The 18,000-nt window shown below is 55.1% G+C and overlaps 1 protein-coding gene across 1 annotated transcript in view; it reads left to right on the forward strand.

Annotated features, from left to right (window-relative positions):
- The first annotated feature begins 8,935 nt into the window (after positions 1–8,935).
- The window catches only part of MYO15B (myosin XVB), a 29,910-nt gene continuing 20,845 nt past the window's right edge, over positions 8,936–18,000 (forward strand). The window contains exons 1-15 of the mRNA XM_086356140.1: positions 8,936–11,061; positions 11,445–11,508; positions 11,675–11,784; positions 11,924–11,998; positions 12,301–12,394; positions 12,647–12,750; positions 12,897–12,960; positions 13,114–13,227; positions 13,341–13,502; positions 14,407–14,520; positions 14,618–14,676; positions 14,752–14,884; positions 15,893–15,988; positions 16,235–16,366; positions 17,314–17,439. Coding sequence (XP_086212266.1) covers positions 9,029–11,061; positions 11,445–11,508; positions 11,675–11,784; positions 11,924–11,998; positions 12,301–12,394; positions 12,647–12,750; positions 12,897–12,960; positions 13,114–13,227; positions 13,341–13,502; positions 14,407–14,520; positions 14,618–14,676; positions 14,752–14,884; positions 15,893–15,988; positions 16,235–16,366; positions 17,314–17,439 — 3,480 coding nt within the window. The 5' untranslated portion in view covers positions 8,936–9,028. The remainder of the gene's footprint in view (positions 11,062–11,444; positions 11,509–11,674; positions 11,785–11,923; positions 11,999–12,300; positions 12,395–12,646; positions 12,751–12,896; positions 12,961–13,113; positions 13,228–13,340; positions 13,503–14,406; positions 14,521–14,617; positions 14,677–14,751; positions 14,885–15,892; positions 15,989–16,234; positions 16,367–17,313; positions 17,440–18,000) is intronic.

Consider the following 18,000-nt stretch of genomic DNA (forward strand, 5'->3'; position numbering starts at 1 on the left):
GACTGGTCCAAAGATTTTAATTTTTTTTTTAACTTGTGCAGAGATTTTTCCATGTAAATAGAAACGATGGTTAGCTGGTTCCCTGCCTTTGCCCCCTGGGGTCCATCCCTTGGACCAGGTTGGTGCTCAGGAGAACCTGTCGGTTCTTTTATGCTATTTGGAATCAGATACATGAACTGTACATGGTTGTATCTGAATACCACATGCCTTCTCTCTTTGGGAATAAATGATAACAAGTTAACCGAATTGAGTCTGTCTGACTGCATCCCTGGGTGGGGGGCCGTAGGAGGGCCCTGGCCACTCCTGGCTGGCCTTTCTCTGCTGTCAGGAGGAGAAGATGCTCACAGGATGTTGACCTGATGGCTTCTCCTGGACTTTGGGGAAGGACTATGGGGTGCCACCCAGGTGGGGTCAGTGCCTGGAGGTTAAGGTCTCGACAAGCCAGGGACTTGATTCTTCTTGGCCTACATCTTTACCCACCTGGTATCTTGTTTTTTAAATTACTTTTGGCTGTGCTGGGTGTTGATTGAGGCACACAGGCTCTTTGTTGCCGTGCACGGGCTTTCTCTAGTTGCAGAGCGAAGGCTTATTACGGTGGCCTCTCTCGTTGCAGAGGCACAGGCTCTAGAGCGTGGCTCAGTGGTTGTGGCACACAGGCTTAGTTGCCGGACCAGGGATTGAACCCGTGTCTTCCTGCACTGGCAGGCGGATTCTTAACCACTGGACCACCATGAAGTTCCCCACCCATCTTCATCGAGCACCTACTCTATGCTGGGTGCTTGAGGTTCAGAGGTGGCCAAGACAAGGTGGCCTTGCCCTTGTGGGACTCATGGTTCCTACAAGTGCAGGAAGTGTTAGGATGAGGGAAATCCGGGGGCCTGGGAGAAATGTGCCTGGGGAGGTGACATTAAGCTGTGACTAGAGGGACCTCCCTGGTTAACACTTTGAGCTTCCAGTGCAAGGGCCACAGATTTGATCCCTGCTCGAGGAACTAAGATCCCACATTTTGTGGAGTAGCCAAAAAAAAAAAAGGCATACGCTGGGACAGGAGAGGTGACCAGGAGTTGGCTGGGGGGCAGGGAGGCACAGCAGCACACGAGGAAATGGTCTCCTTGCAGCGGAACGAGTGAAGAGCCAAGGGTGGTTGGCAGGAAGTGAGTGAAAATGCCGGGGCCAGTCAGGGAGCCCTGGGAGCCTTGTGGGGGCAAGGGCACTGCCCTGAGTCACAGGAGACCCCCTGGCCTGAGCTGGAAAAGGGCCTGTTGGAAGGACACCAATTAGCATGGGGAGCAGAGAAGGAGCTGAGTTCCAGGTTCAAGGACAGACACCCCGGGGGAGCATCCTCTGTACCTGCCCTCCAGCATGTCCCGCTACAGACACGCTCTGAATTTGGGAACTTGGACCACTCAAGCTCCCTTGTTTCTCCTTGGAGGAATAGTAGGGGCTTACCCAGATGGAAGAATTGATGCTTTTGAATTGTGGTGTTGGAGAAGACTCTTGAGAGTCCCTTGGACTGCAAGGAGATCCAACCAGTCAATCCTAAAGGAAATCAACCCTGAATATTCACTGGAAAGGCTGAGGCTGAAGCTGAAGCTCCAGTACTTTGGCCACCTGAAGTGAAGAACTGATTCATTAGGAAAGACCTGATGCTTGGAAAGATTGAGGGCAGGAGAATGGGGGACAGAGGATGAGATGGTTGGATGGCATCACTGACCCAATGGAGATGAGTTCTAAAGTAACTCTTCTAGAGACCACTGTAGCTTCAACCCCAGCAAGTCGCACTTGGACAAATTACTTACCTGCTCTGCTTCAGTTTCTCCTGGCAACTGGGTGATAATAGTATTCCTTCTTGATCTGTTGCGAGGTTTCTGAGTCCATGTGGTTAATGGGTTAATGATGGTGCTGACCCTGTTAGGATCAGGGAAAACATCTTAAGAGTTTGATGCACAGGATGTCTTTATCCTTTTTTCTCTGGCTGCTCCGGGTCTTAGTTGCAGCATGTGGGATCTTCACGTGTGTCATGCGAACTGTTAGTTGTGGCCTGTGGGCTCTAGTTCCCCGACCAAGGATCAAGCCCGGACCCCCTGCACTGAGAGTGCAGAGTCTTAGCCACTGGACCACAGGTAATTCCAAGACATCTTTATCTTTTATCACAAATTAAGCTTTGCTGTTTTGAACTTGGGTTGGCACTGGGATCTTCAGTCTGTGGGTCAGGATCCTGCACCAAAAGTGGGTGCCAAGGGAGGAGTGGGAACGTCACATCAGGGGGGCTGGGCAGCCCTTCCCCTGCCTAGGAAGAAGGCATGCTTTTGTGACTGCCCGTTTAGGGGGGCTTCTGCGTGTTTTATCCGTTTAGCTAAGTTAACTCCCACAAATGGACAAGTGACATGAAGTTTCCTGCCAAGTAACTAAGGATTGGAGATACTGCTAATAATGCAAACACCAATAAACCAGAAGAAAATGGCAGAGCCAACACTTCCATGGCTCAGAGGGGCTTTGTGGCTGCAGCAATGATCCAGTTAATCAGCTCAAACAGGAAGTCAACAGCAAGCACACACACTGAAAATACCTAGAGATCTCTGAAAATTTTGAAAATGGATTAACCCTGTGCCCATTAAGGATGAGCTTGGCCTTAAGTACATTGTGCTTCGAAGAGTGAGCTTATGGTGGTGGTTCGACTATTTCAGTTCAGAAAACATTTTCATATTGGGAACGTGAGTGGCAAGTTGTGTGGCTAGGCATGCAGACACGGAAGCACTTGGTGAGCTCTGGAAAGGGGATTAATCCCTGTGGAGGAGTGGGGTGTCCAGGAAGAGGTGGCGAGAGTGCCAAAGCAGGCACTGAGAGGGTGAGTTGACTAGGAAGGCTGCCAGATGGACGGTGCGTGAGCGGGAGGGTCGCTGCCAATTCTAAGGGCCTTGGAGACAGTTGGTCTGGAGACTTACATCTGAGGGCCTTCGGCATCCTACCTTTGAAAGTCGGGCCAATCCTACTCTTTATCACTGGCTTTGTCTGTGACCGGCTGTGTGACCTTGCAGGTCATCTGACCTCACTCCTGCACCTTTGTTTACTTGTCTGTAAAATGGGCTGTAATAATAGGGCGGACCTCAGAGGACTGTAAGGATTCAATGAGAATCTGGAACATCCCACAGGACCGGGCTCCCAGTTAAGACCCAAACAAAGGAGGTGAAGGTTATCGTGAGGTGGATGAGGCCAGGAGAGGAGGAGATTGCTCAGGAGGGAGGGAGGGGGTGTGTGTGGAGTCAGAAGAGGACTCGAGCAGTGGAGGAGGCGATCTCAGCCCTTGTGAGCAAAGCGGAAGAGGACAGGTGGGAAGGAGGAGGTGCGGGTGGCGCCCCTCTCCCCTGGTTTGTCTGAGGACTTCCCTGGAGGCTGTTGGAAACCACACAGCCAGGAGGTGGGGGGCACAGGGAACCAAGCCTGTCTTGGTTCCAAAGCCAATCCCAGCAGAAGTGCCGTGGAGCAGCATGGTGGGAGCCTCGAATTGGGTCCCCAATTCCTCACTTACTGCCTACATGTCCTTAAGCCACTTACCCTCTCTGAGCCATTTCCCCATCTCTGAAATGAGACCATATCCCCTTCCTAAGGTTTGGGGAGGTTTGGATGAAATGAAGCTTGGGAAGGGAGCTGAGGTTCAAGGGCTCAGAAGCGGCCTTGCCTTCCCAGCTGTGTGTTGGTTGCTCAGTCGTGTCCAGCATTTTGTGACCCCAGGGACTGTGGCCCGCCAGGCTCCCCATCCATGGAATTCTCCAGGCAAGAATACTGGAGTGGGTTGCCATTTCCTTCTCCAGGGGAATCTTCCCAACCCAGGGATCGAACGCAGGTCTCCCGCATTGCAGGCAGACGCTTTAACCTCCGAGCCACCAGGGAAGTCCCAGCTGAATGAGAAACAAGTGCTGACCTGGATCAACAGGAGAGAGAGGAGGACCCAGGAGAAGGCTGGAGACTGGAGATGGGAGTATGGAGCTCTCCGTCTGCTCCAGTGCTCACAGGACACATTGTAATGGGTTGGACAAATTGAAGTTCCATGTATAGCTGGTAGCTCTCCTGCCAGGCCTTGGGAGCCAGACTGAGTGGGCATCCCAGTTCTGACACTCAGCTGTGTGCCTCAGTCTTATCATCCATGAAATGGGAATCCTTATACCACCCATCTCTTAGAGTGCTTCTAAGAGTTAAGTGAAGGCTTCCCTGTGGGCTCAGTGGTTAGGAACCCACCTGCCAATGCAGGAGACTTGGGTTCAATCACTGAGTAGAGAAGATCCCCTGCCGAAGGAAATGGCAACCCACTCCAGGATTCTTGCCTGGGAAATCCCATGGAAAGAGGAGCCTGGTGGGCTACAATCCATGGGGTTGCAAACAGTCAGACACGATTTAGCGACTAACAGCAGCAAAGTGTTAAGTGAACTTGTAGTAAAGGATGTAGAACAGTAAGCCCTGAAGTGTTAGCTATTGTTTATTATGTTTATTATTATCGTCATTATTAGTCCAGGACAAAACAGAGCTCTTTCTCTATGCTATTTATTATAAAATGCATACAGAATAACACAAGTCAAAGGAGAACAACCCAGTAAACCTTCACAAACTGAACAGTATCACCCACAGAGGCTTCCTTGTGACCCTCCTAGTCACTACCAACGTCCCATCCACAACCCAGGCACCACCCTGGCACTAACTTAGCTCAGTTTCCTCTTTTTGTCCTTTATATAAATAGAATCAGACAGTGACTCTATAACTCTTTCACAATTGGTTTCTTCACTCACCATCATGTTTTGTGAAATAACCCAGGTATGTCGCCGGCAATGGTATGTCGTTTTCAATGCAACAACCGATTGATCGTTATCTACTTTTGGCAGGTGAAAGGAGCCCTCTGAACCTGATTGCCCTTTGCCTTGCTCAGTACTGGTGGTGGGGAAGCAGAGCGTACAGACTTTTAAAGACACCAGTTTCATGAGTCACATGTAACCAACGTTACCCGTTTGCTGTGTTCCTTCAGGACAGCTGCTTCCTTGGCAAAGGCCAAGGCACTTTCAACTCCTTGCTCAAACCAGGCTTGAGTGGCCCTCCTAGGTAACGTGAGTGCTTGTGGCAGCTCCACCCAGGTTGGCTCCAGATGTGCAGAGAGGTGGGTGTGAGGCAGTTCAGTCCAGTTCAGTCGCTCAGTCGTGTCTGACTCTTCGTGACCCCCTGGACCACAACATGCCAGGCCTCCCTGTCCATCACCAACTCCCGGAGTTTACTCAAACTCATCTCCACTGAGGCAGTGATGCCATCCAACCATCTCATCCTCTGTTATCCCCTTCTCCTCCCGCCTTCAATCTTTCCCAGCATCGGGGTGTTTTCAAATGAATCAGCTCTTCACATCATGTGGCCGAAGTATTAGAGCTTTAGCTTCAACATCAGATCTTCCAATGAACACTCAGGACTGATTTCCTTCAGGATGGACTAGTTGGATCTCCTTGCAGTCCAAGGGGACCCTCAAGAGTCTTCTCCAACATCACAATTCAAAAGCATCAATTCTTCAGCGCTCAGCTTTCTTTATACTCCAACTCTCACATCCATACATGACCACTGAAAAAACCATAGCCTTGAGATGGACCTTTGTTGGCAAAGTAATGTCTCTGCTTTTTAACGTGCTGTCTAGGTTGGTCATAACTTTCCTTCCAAGGAGTAAGTGTCTTTTAATTTCATGGCTGCAATCACCATCTGTGAGAGCCCCAAACACTGTTTCCACTGTTTCCCCATCTATTTCCCATGAAGTGATGGGACCGGATGCCATGACCTTAGTTTTCTGAATGTTGAGCTTTAAGCCAGCTTTTTCACTCTCCTCTTTCACTTGCATCAAGAGGCTTTTTAGTTCCTCTTCACTTTCTGCCATAAGGGTGGTGTCATCTGCATATCTGAGGTTATTGATATTTCTCCCGGCAATCTTGATTCCAGCCTGTGCTTCATCCAGCCCAGCGTTTCTCATGATGTACTCTGCATATAAGTTAAATAAGCAGGGTGACAATATACAGCCTTGACGAACTCCTTTTCCTATTTGGAACCAGTCTGTTCCATGTCCAGTTCTAACTGTTGCTTCCTGACCTGCATACAGACTTCTCAAGAGGCAGGTCAGGTGGTCTGGTATCTCCATCCCTTTCAGAATTTTCCACAGTTTGTGGTGATCCACACAGTCAAAGGCTTTGGCATAGTCAATAAAGCAGAAATAGATGTTTTTTCTGGAACTCTCTTGCTTTTCTGATGATCCAACGGATGTTGTCAATTTGATCTCTGGTTCCTCTGCCTTTTAGAAAACCAACTTGAACATCTAGAAGTTCACGGTTCATATATTCCTGAAGCCTGGCTTGCAGAATTTTGAGCATTACTTTACTCGCGTGTGAGATGAGTGCAATTGTGCAGTAGTTTGAGCATTCTTTGGGATTGGAATGAAAACTGACCTTTTCCAGTCCTGTGGCCACTGTTGAGTTTTCCAAATTTGCTGACATATTGAGTGGAGCACTTTCACAGCATCATCTTTTAGGATTTGAAAGAGCTCAGCTGGAATTCCACCACCTCCACTAGCTTTGTAGTGATGCTTCCTAAGGTCCATTTGACTTCATATCCCAGAATGTATGGCTCTAGGTGAGTGATCACACCATTGTGATTATCTGGATCATGAAGATCTTTTTTGTATAGTTCTTCTGTGTATTCTTGCCACCTCTTCTTAATATCTTCTGCTTCTGTTAGGTCCATACCATTTCTGTCCTTTATTGAGCCCATCTTTGTATGAAATTTTCCCTTGGTGTCTCTAATTTTCTTGAAGAGATCTCTAGTCTTTCCCATTCTATTGTTTTCCTCTATTTTTTTTTCATTGATCACTGAGTAAGGCTTTCTTATCTCTCCTTGCTATTCTTTGGAACTCTGCATTCAATGGGTATATCGTTCCTTTTCTCCTTTGCTTTTCGCTTCTCTTTTTTCACAGCTATTTGTAAGGCTTCCTCGAACAGCCATTTTGCTTTTTTGCATTTCTTTTTCTTGGGAATGGTCCTGATCCCTGTCTCCTGTACCATGTCATGAACCTCCGTCCATAGTTCATCAGGCAGTCTGTCGATCGGATCTAGTTCTTTAAGTCTGTTTCTCACTTCCACTGTGTAATCATAAGGGATTTGATTTAGGTCATACCTGAATGGTCTAGTGGTGTGAGGCAGGTAGGAGCTAAGTGGAGAACCCTCCAAGGAAAGGGCACAACCTGGAGCGTCAGCCTCCCCCACTGTGATTTTGGGTGGGGCTCCCAGTTGAGGAGAGGCCAGAGGTCAGCAGGGGCACAGGAGTCCGGTGGGGGCACTGAGATTTGTCATGTTTCAGAGGGGAAAAAATGTTGGATGATATCCTGCTTCAGTGCCATGTGAAGATGGGTGGTCTCCTCTCTTGTTGGTGGGAGTGTAAACTGGTACAGCCTCCACGGAGGAAAATTTGGAGCTCTCTGAGTTATACAAAATCACACACCCTATGGCCTCGCAATTCCACTTCTAGGAATTGATTCGGCCTGGACACAGAGGGTTTCAATGTTGTCTGTAATTGAAGCAAAAGGTTAGATGAAGGCAGCCTCCATTTCAATCGTAAAAGTCTGTTAACCTAAAATAATTTTAAGAGCCAATTATTTTACCAGCAAAGAATTACAACATGGGACAGCAATTAATGCCAACTACACACACCTCTGCAGGAAAGAAAACTTTTTATAAAGGAACCTCTTTTATAGAGGAAAAAGGGAAGTTGGGAGAGGCTGTTATAAACAAAAAGTCCATAGGAGGAAATTGGGAGTTTGAAGTATAGCAGCTTTTCATTGGCTTAGTTTGACAGTTTCTCATTGGCTGCGCTATTGCCAGGCAAGGGGAAAAACTTTCTTCCTCCAGCTGGCAGCAGTAAAGTTCTGTCGCTTCCTGCCTGAGGTCCAAAGTACATTTTTTCTCTTGGGATCTATACCGAGGTGAACTGGTTAAGTGTATAAGGACTCCCCCTTCTGGCCGCTGGCCTCCATTTAGTGAGTGTTTCCTTTATTAATTTTCACACTATCAATAAAGAATTGGTTGAACTCTGGCACATTCATTTGCTGGAATATTACGAAGTTGTAAAAAAAAAGATTTTTACTATTATGAAATCTCCAAGTTAATCTGTTAGAATGAAGCACCATGAGCTAGAAAAGCTTCCACCTGTTCTCAAAGGGAAAAATAATACTTGCTTTTCTCTGCCTGGATAGCTCTGGAAGGAAATACAAGAAATGGGTAACCTCAGGGGACAATGAATAGCTGTGGGTCAGGAATGGGAAACTTTCATCTTCCGGACTACCTGTTCAAAAAAATTAAATATTAGAGCAACACACACATGTGGGTGCTCAGGAATTTAGTGGGGTCTGGTTATGTTCCATGACTAAGAAACATTTACTTACTTCACACCAGTCCAAGGTGTACATTTATGTTTTATGCAGTTTTCTTTAAATCATATTTCACAATCTAGAACAACAACAAAACTAACAACCCTCACTGGGTTCTGGCCGTGCACCAAGGTCAGCCTGGTTCCAGCCTCCAAGGGGCTAAGGGAGGAGGGTGGGTCCCCTAGAGCCCCCCAGGACGAGGAGGATGACCCAAACAGGTTCTTTTGGCACCTGCCCCCACCCCCTGATGCCAAAGTAGTGAGGCAAGAGCAGAGGGCAGGCCCCCTCGATCTGGCCCAGTGCCAGGCTGGCCAGGCTGGCAGCAACTCAGGGCAGCAGGGTTGCCCTGTCCACGGCCTTTGTCCGCACCTGCAGCTCTTCTTTCCTGATTGGCCTCCTCTCTATTGTTGGCGGAGGAGGTCAGGACCGGCAGCCACCTGCATTATTGATGCCCTCTGGTAAGGCGGGAGATGTGGGGGGCGGGTAGATGGAGCCTGTAGCCCCCATTAGCGCAGAGCCCGTGTGGTGTGCTGCTGAGGGCACGTCTGCGGGCAGCCGGCTCCTGAGGCGAGAAGAGGAGACAGACACCAGGAAGCCATGGGCAGGAGCAAGGGCAAAGCGCCCCAGCGCCCGGAGGGACCCGGGAGGCCCCCCTCGGGGGAGCAGGAATCTGGGTCTGCCAGCACAGACAGCGTGCCCAGCCGGGAACACCGAAAGGGCCACCATAAGGCCCACAGGGAGCCCAGCGCCAGGCGAGGCCAGGAGCCCCCCGGTGCCCACAGGAAGCCCACTGTAGGGAAGAACAGGGACTACAGACAAGCAGAGGCAGGGCCGCCGCCAGACGCCAAGGGGAGAGGAGGCAGCGGGCATGCCCGTGGGGGATGCCGGGCTAAGGAGAGGGGCAAGCGGGGGGACGGCCACGGGGGGCACCTGGAGGAGAAGGGTCTCCAAGGAGGAGGAAGGACACGCGAGCACGACCGCGGCAGAAGGAGAGGAAAACAACGGGGACGCTCGGCTCAGCGGGGCCGCCAAGAGACACGGAGCCTCAACGGGGACACATCGGGGGGAGACAGGGCCAGCTCCTGCCTGGACAGCGAAGCCCACGAGGCCCAGGAGAGCCACAGCCAAGGTGGTGGGACCCCAGAGCGGAGGCCCAACTTGGAGCAAACGGACATGGGCTCGGGGGGCACTCAAACCAGCGCAGAGTCAGCGCTGGAGGCGCCAGGAGCTCCCCAGAACAGCGACAGCCCAAGCAGCAGCGACGGCAGAGGCAGTGACAAGCCCCCCTCGCAGCCCCAGAGCCCAGCAGGATCGTCGGGGGCGAGGCCCCAGGGAGAGACCGAGGATTCCGGGACAGACCCAGACTCGAGTCAGGAGGGGGCCGGGCCGTGCCGGAGCCCAGGAGCAGCCCCAGGAACGACCCGCGGGGCCCCTGAGGCCAGCGAGGCTGACCCGAACAGAAAAGCCGCAGCTTCCAGCCCCCTCGAGGGCAGCCCCGCCTGCATCCCCCGGAGCTCGTGGGGTTCTCAGGACCCCAGGCAGGGCGGGGATGCAAGAGACGATGGGGTGCAGCCCGAAGCTGAGCCGAGGGGCGCCCCGCCCGAAAGAGCCGAGGTCTCGACCGCTCGGGGTCAGCGCCGCCAGATTGGAAAGGTGATGGGGAAGGCGCACGAGGCGGTGGGCGTGAGCAACGAGGGGTCTGGGGGAGACGGGCCGCGGGCCGCAGCGCCGCTGGCCGCCCTAGTGGCGCTCCGCGGGCTCCGCGCGAGGCCCCCGCCGGACCCCGCTCCCCAGGCCGCCGGGCCCCGCCGCGGCAGCCTCAAGGACCGGCTCGTGCGCGTAGCGCGGGCCCTGGGGCTCCTGCGGTGGCTGCGGCTGCGGCTCCAGCGGCGCGCGGGCGGCGCGCGGGGCCCCGGGACCAGCGAGGGGACGAGCCGCGGGCAGGGGCCGCGCCGCCGCCGTCTAGCGCTGAGCCTGGCGGGCGTCGCGGGGCTGTGGGGGCGACCAAGGCCTCCCCCTGGCGGCGGCCCGAGTTCCCCGCAGGTTGCAGAAAGCCCAGCTCACGACCCATCGGAGGACGAGGACCCGACTCCAGATCCCAAGTTCGCCGTTGTGTTCCCCAGGAGCTCAGAGGAAGGGTCCGCGGACGCCCCCGCCGGGGAGGGGCGCGATTGGTCCTGTGCTGGGGCGTCTGCGGACAGTGCAGGGCGCAGGGCCAGTGTAGAAGGGGTGGCGGAGTACCCCCGCGGCTCTCTTGGCCCGAATCCCCACGAAGAGCCCCCAGTCGACGAGAGCGGCTCCAGCAGCGAAGCGGAGCCCGAGACCTTGGGAGCCGCGGCTCCGGTGCATTGGGCAGAGGGCTCGGACCCTCACAAGGACCCCAGGCTTGGCACCGAAGCACTGCTGCCCCGACTCACCTTGGAGACCCGCCGGCTGCCGGAGGGAAGCCCCGGCGCCCGCGGGTCCTTGAGGGATCGGTGGGAGCCAGAGGACGAGGTGGAGGAGGCGCTGGAGAGGGACCTGGAGCTGAGTCTCGTGCCCGGCCCGGAGGAGCCTCCTTTTCCCAGCGGCGCCGACGGCTGGACCGTGGGGGAAGGCCTGGAAGACACCGAGGACCTGGCCCGGCTGCGGTGAGTGGGCGCGGCCCCAAACCTGCCCTGCCTGGGTCACACCTTCTCCTGTTCCACCCTACCTCCGATTTTTATGGAGGGTCTCCTTCGAAGGGGTTTTGCCATACAGGGTCGTCAGGCTGGAAGGGATAGGAGAGGGGTGAGAATTCAGATGCCCTTTTTTTCTCTAATTGGCACAAAGCTTCCTTCTGGCTCAGCAGCCTAGTCCTGCCTGTAGCCCCCACGGTAGGATCTCTTGTTCAGCAGAGGCGAGTCGGGGGAGAGCTGTGTTATGGACAGGCTTGGAGAGGCTGCGGGACTTGGTGGAGGTGTCTCTGCAGCCAGCTAACCCAGGACCTCTTTCTGCTCCCAACTCCCCTCTCCTCCACCCCACGGCCCTGCAGGCCAGTGTGCGACAGCTCCGTGCTGCTGTGTCTGAAGAAGAGGTTTCACCTGGGCCGAATCTACGTACGGGGGACCCAGGAGTGGGTGGTGGTCTGGAATTCCTTTTCCCCTGGGGTCAGAGGGCCCTCTGGGCACACACCCCCCAGAGTGTCCCCCTCCATCCTCCCTAGGCTGGGTGCTGAACCCTGCTCCCTCCACATTCTGATGAGAGCTTTCACTGTCTTCCTAGACCTTCGGGGGGCCCCTCCTGCTCGCTCTGAACCCCCGCCGGGCCCTGCCTCTCTACGCACCTGAGGTCCTGGCCAGCTACCGCCCTGGGAAGACCCCCAACACCACCCCGTATGTGAACTTGCCCCACTAGGCACCCACCGGGTGGCTACCCCAGCATGTCACACTGACTGAAGTCAAGGGAACTGTGGGCAGGACCTGGCGTCGCTGGTAACCTTCTCTCTCATCTGCTTCCACTCTCCCCCCCCAGACACATCTTTGCCGTTGTGGCATCGGCGTATAGCCTGTCTGAAAGCACTGGGCAGGCCACCTGCATCCTTCTGGGGTGAGTGGTGGCTGAGCCCTCAGGCCACGCTGAGGGCTGGGAGGAGGGCAATGTGAGGTCCGTATTTGAAATTGCCTGTCGGGTCCACTGCTGGGCAGCAGCTCTGGCCTTGCTAAGACAGTGCCCTTGGGGACTTTTTTTCTATTTGGCCTCCTTGCCCTGGATCTATGTTTCTGTATTTCTGGGAGCCTCCCTTAGGGTGGGAATCACTTCCAGGTGGGCACATCCCCGCTTTGGGGCTCATTTAGGGGTCACCCTATGTGCCCCTTCCTGGAGGCCCTGCCAGCCCTTCTCTCCTGCAGTGGGCACAGCGGCTCTGGGAAGACAGAGGCAGCCAAAAAGATGGTGCAGTTCCTACACAGCCTGGAGTGGGAGCAAAGGGAGAGAGGGTGTCCGGTGAGGGGCAGCTCGTCATGCCCAGGGGTCCAAGAGGGACCTTCCCACTCCTCTGGGCCAGGAGAGTGGTCTTCAGGCCTCTGGCTTCTCCTCGGGGGCAGCCCCAGGCATGGCCTACTGCGGGGCAGGGTGGGCTGGGGAGACCGACCCCTCTGTGGGCCGACAGAGCCCCCACGTACTGTCCTCGTCTGGGATGCCTCATTCGGGGCTGCTGCGCCCAGAGATACTTGAATGTCCCCCCCGCCCACCCAGCTGGACACCGTGCTGCCCCTGCTCAGCAGTTTTGGCCATGCCAAGACAGTCCTCAACGCCAATGCCAGCCGCTTCGGCCAGGTCCTGGGCCTCTGCCTGCAGCAGTGAGTGACGGGGGTCCAGGTGGGCAGGGGCACCCACGGCCGGTTCCCCAGATTGGGAACCCGAGACTGCCACCCTTGGGTCCAGCCCTCGGTGGGCCCTGGGCCGCGTGTACCCTGGGCACCCTCACTGTGTCCTGTGCCCACAGGGGGGTCGTCGTAGGTGCTTCTGTGTCACATCACCTGCTCGAGACCTCGAGGGTGGTGTTTCAGGTACGACCCCGGCCCGCTGCTCCCAGCGCAGGGGAGAGGGAGGCGCTGTGACCCCTCGTTCCCCTGGCCTGCCTTCCCCCAGGGGCTTGTCCTTGCTCCCCGGGGCACAAGACCCGGCTGCCGCTCCCCCTAAGCCAGTCCTTCTCCCCCAAGGCCCAGGCTGAGCGGAGCTTCCATGTTTTTTATGAGCTGTTGGCGGGGCTGGACCCCGTGGAACGAGAGCAGCTCTCCCTGCAGGGGCCAGAGACCTACTACTACCTCAACCAGGTGAGGGGAGGCGCTCCCCAGTGCCGGGTGACAGGGCCTGCTCAGGGCCTAGGCGAGGGAGGCTGAGGGAGGCTCAGCAGGCCCCTCACCCCGAGCTCTGCTGTGCTTGGCAGGGCTGCGCCTGCAGGCTCCAGGACAAGGACGATGCCCAGGACTTCACAGGACTGGTGAGGGCCCTGCAGGCGCTGGGCTTGTGCACCGAGGAGCTGACCGCCGTCTGGGCTGTGCTGGCCTCCGTCCTGCAGCTGGGCAACATCTGCTTCTCCTCGTCAGAGGTGAGCTTCTGTGGAGGTGCTGGTTTGGTGGTTTGGCTCGTCTGCATCACCGGTGGTAACCTCAGGGTGCAGGAGGCCACCCGCAGGGCCTCACTGCTGTCCCGGAAAGTGGATGGATTTCCATCTTTTTTTTTTTTATAAATTTATTCATTTTAATTGGAGGCTAATTACTTTACAATATTGTAGTGGTTTTGGATTTCCATCTTATAAACAAGAAAACTGAGACTAGGGTCTTCTGCCTCTATACTAATCCCATCCCACTAAGGCCCCACCCTAAGACGGGCGCTTGATGTTAACTGAGCGGCTATGATGTACCTGGGACTTCACGTGTGTGTGTGTGTATTTGGGTGGGGGGTCTACACCGAGCACTTTGCATGATCTTAGTTCCCCAACCAGGGATCAAACTTATACCCTCAGCAGTGACAGAGCAGAGTCCTCACCACTGGACCATCAGGGAATTCCCTACATAGAGTTTCTTTTTTTTTTAATATTTATTTGGTTGCACCAGCTCTTAGTTATGGCATGAGGGATCTAGTTCCCTGACCAGGGATCAAACCTAGGCCCCTTGCATTGGGAGCATGGAGTCTAAGCCACTGGACCACCGGGGAAGTCCATTTAGTGCTCCTGAGAACACCGTCATATAAAGCTTATTATTTCCCCTCTAACGACAAGACAGTGGAGGCTCAGAGAGAGGAAGAGACTGGTCGGGGCCACCAGCTAGCACAGAGGTAAAGTCGGATTCACACTCAGGCTCTCAGACTCCAGAGCTAGCCACCCCCCGCCCACCCAGGTCTACCTCTGGGTCACGGGCACCTTTCCGGTCTGAGCGTGGCGCTGCCCCCGTCCATGGGAAGCAGCCAGTCCACAAGCAGAGTGCTCCTTCCTCCCTCCCGCCTCCGTCCAGAGGGAGTTCCAGGAGGTGGCCGCCGTGTCCAGCTGGGCTGAGATCCATGCTGCAGCCCGGCTGCTGCAGGTGCCGCCCGAGCGCCTGGAGGGAGCAGTCACCCGGAGGGTCACGGTGAGCTTGGGGGTCCTGAGCAGACCACCCAAAGGCTTGGGGAGCCCCGGGGTGGGCCTTGGGCCTGGCACACCAGCTGCACATTCTCTGCCCTCAGGAGACACCCTATGGCCAGGTCTCGAGATCCCTGCCCGTGGAAAGCGCCATCGATGCCAGGTAGCCCTGGGGACATGAGAGAGCTGGGAGTGGGCCTGGCCCCTGCTGCACGGGGCTCACTCACCGTGCCCCCAGGGACACCCTGGCCAAGGCCCTGTACGCACGGCTCTTCACCTGGCTTCTGAGGATGGCCAACGCGCGGCTGGCGTCCCCTGTGGAGGCAGGCAGCACGGTTACCATCACTGTCATCGATGTCTACGGCTTTGAGGTCACCCTGAGGGTGGGGCCCAGAAAGGGGTGTCCACCTCATCCTGGATATTCCTGGGGACTCCAGCAGCTCTTCTGTGGGGCACACTCATGCACTGCTTGCCTCTCTGACCGTAAGATGGTCCATGAGACACTGCAGGCTCCGTAGGTGCAGCCGTCTGCCCCGTCCAGTCATGATATCACCTCTGGAGAGTCCTAGCTGCTTGGCCTTGTTGCAGAGTCTCATGGAGCCTTGAGGTGGTGAAAGACCCCAGGATTGGTCAGCCTCACTTCCTGTGTCCAACAGGCGGGGGGAGAAAGGGACTCCCACAAATCACCCTGAGTTTCCATAAGCTCGTCACCCCTTCCCAGAATATCCGGCCCCCTCAGGCCAGGGAGGAGGGATGAGATGGGCACCGGTCACTGTCCTCTGCTCTTGCCTCCTCTCCACGGCACCTGTATGTGTTTATGTATATTCATATGCACATTTGTGTGTATTTTAGAGCATGTACAAAACTCTGTACAAAGCTGCATGAAGCAGGGGCTCTGCTAGGCTTGCTGGTCAAGTGTTGGGGGCACAGAGGAAGGAGCCTGGAATTCTAACAGGAGGACTCCCGGAAGGCTTCTTGGGAGCAGCAGCCTGGAACTCTGCTTATGAGAATGTGGCATTCGGATGGTCCCTGAGCTAGGCTGTAGGAAAAGGTGCCTTCCAGACCACAGGATGGCTGTGATCAGATGCCTGAAGGCTCACAGCAGTGCTGAGGCAGAAGGCAGGGGGACAGCTTGCTGGAGGGGAGGCCCAACTGGGGCTGGGGCAGCACTGAGGCGGCCGCACACTAGGCCAGGGTCTTTGGACTTGACCCTGGAGGTGGCAGCATCAGCCCTGGGGCAGCATCCTGCCTGGTGCTGGGAGAATGTGGGCAGCGGTGGGAGCAGGGAGAAGGGCACCAGGCCTGTGTGCTGGCCCCCCTAGCTGCCCTGGCCCCCCCACCTCATGTAGGTGCCCACCTCACTGCTCACGTGCCCCCAGGCCCTGCGGGTCAACGGTCTGGAGCAGCTGTACAACAACCTGGGCAGCGAGCGCCTGCAGCTGTGGTGCAATCGGCTGCTGCTGGCCCAGGAGGAGGTATGGGACTGGGCTTGGAGGAGGCTGGGGATGCCCAGCTGTTTCCTAGAACAGAGGCCATTCCTGGGGGAGAGAGAGCACTGCACTGAGAGCCCTGCCCCAGAGCCCCCTTGCTGTAGGCCGTCTCAGTCTTCCGAGCCTCAGTTTGCTCATCTATATAATGGGAGGGTCAGCCCTACTCTGGCTCAGATGAGGCCCCCCATGGACACGGGTGATCTCCACAAACCAAGTGCTGGCTGTTCCCAGGAGGAGTGTCGGAGGGAGTTGCTACCCTGGGTGCCCATCCCGCAGGCTCCACAGGAGTCCTGCCTGGACTTCCTGGTAGACCAGCCACACAGCCTCCTGAGTATCCTGGATGCCCAGACATGGCTGTCCCAGGTGAGCCCTTCGTGTTGGGGGACAGGAGTGGGGGGTGCCTGGTGACCAAGCCAGAGCCAGCAGTGCCTCTCAGGGGAGAAATGAAGTCTGAGGTCCTGGGACCTTGCCCGCAGGCCCTCAGCACAGCTTGGGAAGGCAGTGGCCACACTGGGTTCAGATCTCTAGTCTCCGGATAACCCTGAGTGAAATGCTGACCTCTCTGAGAGTCCTCGCTGCAGGAGGGGGACCATCGTGCCTGAGGGGCCAGGTGGTGCAGACTCTGCAGTCTGCGCGAGGGGCTTGGGGGTTCATCAGGAGTCTTTGTTATAAGTTCTTAAACTCCATAAAATAGCCTCTTACTGGATGACTTTTTTATATGTGAATCTTTAAAAAAAAAAACACATCCCATCTATTTAATGTTTCATTTAAATGTACTGTATCCTTCCCCCTTTTTTATTTTCTTGGCCACATTACACGGCATATGGGATCCTACTTCTCTGACCAGGGATCAAACCCACACTCCTGGCATTGGAAGCACAGGCTCTTAACCACTGGCCTGCCAGGGAAGTCCCTGGATGGGTTCTTAAGAGTATCTTTGAAAAACTTGCTCAGAAACACCTGTAACTGTGAGACCAGACTCCCAGGAGTCATTGCCAAAACTGCCTTCAAATCCCCCAGACCCGTTTGTTTTAAATAATTTTATCAAACGTCTCTAAGCTGCCAAATCTTATTGACTGAGGTGTGCAAGTCTTCCGTGTTTTTTCTTGATCGTTCAAAATAGTCCCTGGGAAAGAGGTCGTGCCCTTTATAAAGACTCAGATATGGAGCGACCTCCTAAAAAAGCTCGGAGACCAAACTGAAGCTCACCGTGTGTTCAGTGCTGTGGTTTTGTGGGGCAGGGGAGAGAGGCACAGCCCCACCAGGGGAGCCACACCTGCAGAGGCCTGAGCATCTCTTCCTTTCATCAGGCCACGGACCACACCTTCCTGCAGAAGTGCCATTATCACCATGGCGACCACCCGCACTACACCAAGCCCCAGCTGCCCCTTCCCATCTTCACCGTGCGACATTATGCCGGGCCTGTCACCTACCAGGTATCGGGTGAGGGCAGAGTGACCCTGGGGAGTCACCTGACGGGTGAGCGGGGTAAGTGTGGGGAGGCATCTTCCAAGGCTTTAACCATCTCTCTCTGCCTGGGCCCCTCTGCCTCACCTAGGGCATGATCACTGAGCTCTGGGCAAGCATTGTGGGATGGGGGAGTCAAGGTCTTGGGACCCTCCAGACCCAGAGGGGCAGAGCGTATGCATGGGACCTGGCTCTGATGACCTCAGGGAGTCTGCTTCTCCTTCTGCGCCTCCATTGTCCTCATCTGTAAAATGGGAAGGGGAACCTGTCCTATAGTATTGTCCTGAGGATTGATGTAATTACATGGAAGTGGTGAGACAGGTGCCTGGCACGTCTGAGGTACTCAGTAAAGAGACCTCCTCTTCCCCTTCTGAGTTTCATGATGACTGCACACCTACCCAGGAGGAGAGTTTCAGGGGGTCGGGGCGTGGTATAAATGGCATATTTGGGTGACTGGTTTGGGGTGGAACAAGTCATCCTTGTGGGTGGGAAGTGGTATCTCATTGTGGTTTTGATTTGCATTTCTCTAG

The sequence above is a fragment of the Bos grunniens genome, chromosome 19 (assembly GCF_055505025.1).
Source record: "Bos grunniens cultivar Pamir isolate PY7600 chromosome 19, Bosgru_T2T1.0, whole genome shotgun sequence".
Lineage (NCBI taxonomy): Eukaryota > Metazoa > Chordata > Mammalia > Artiodactyla > Bovidae > Bos > Bos grunniens.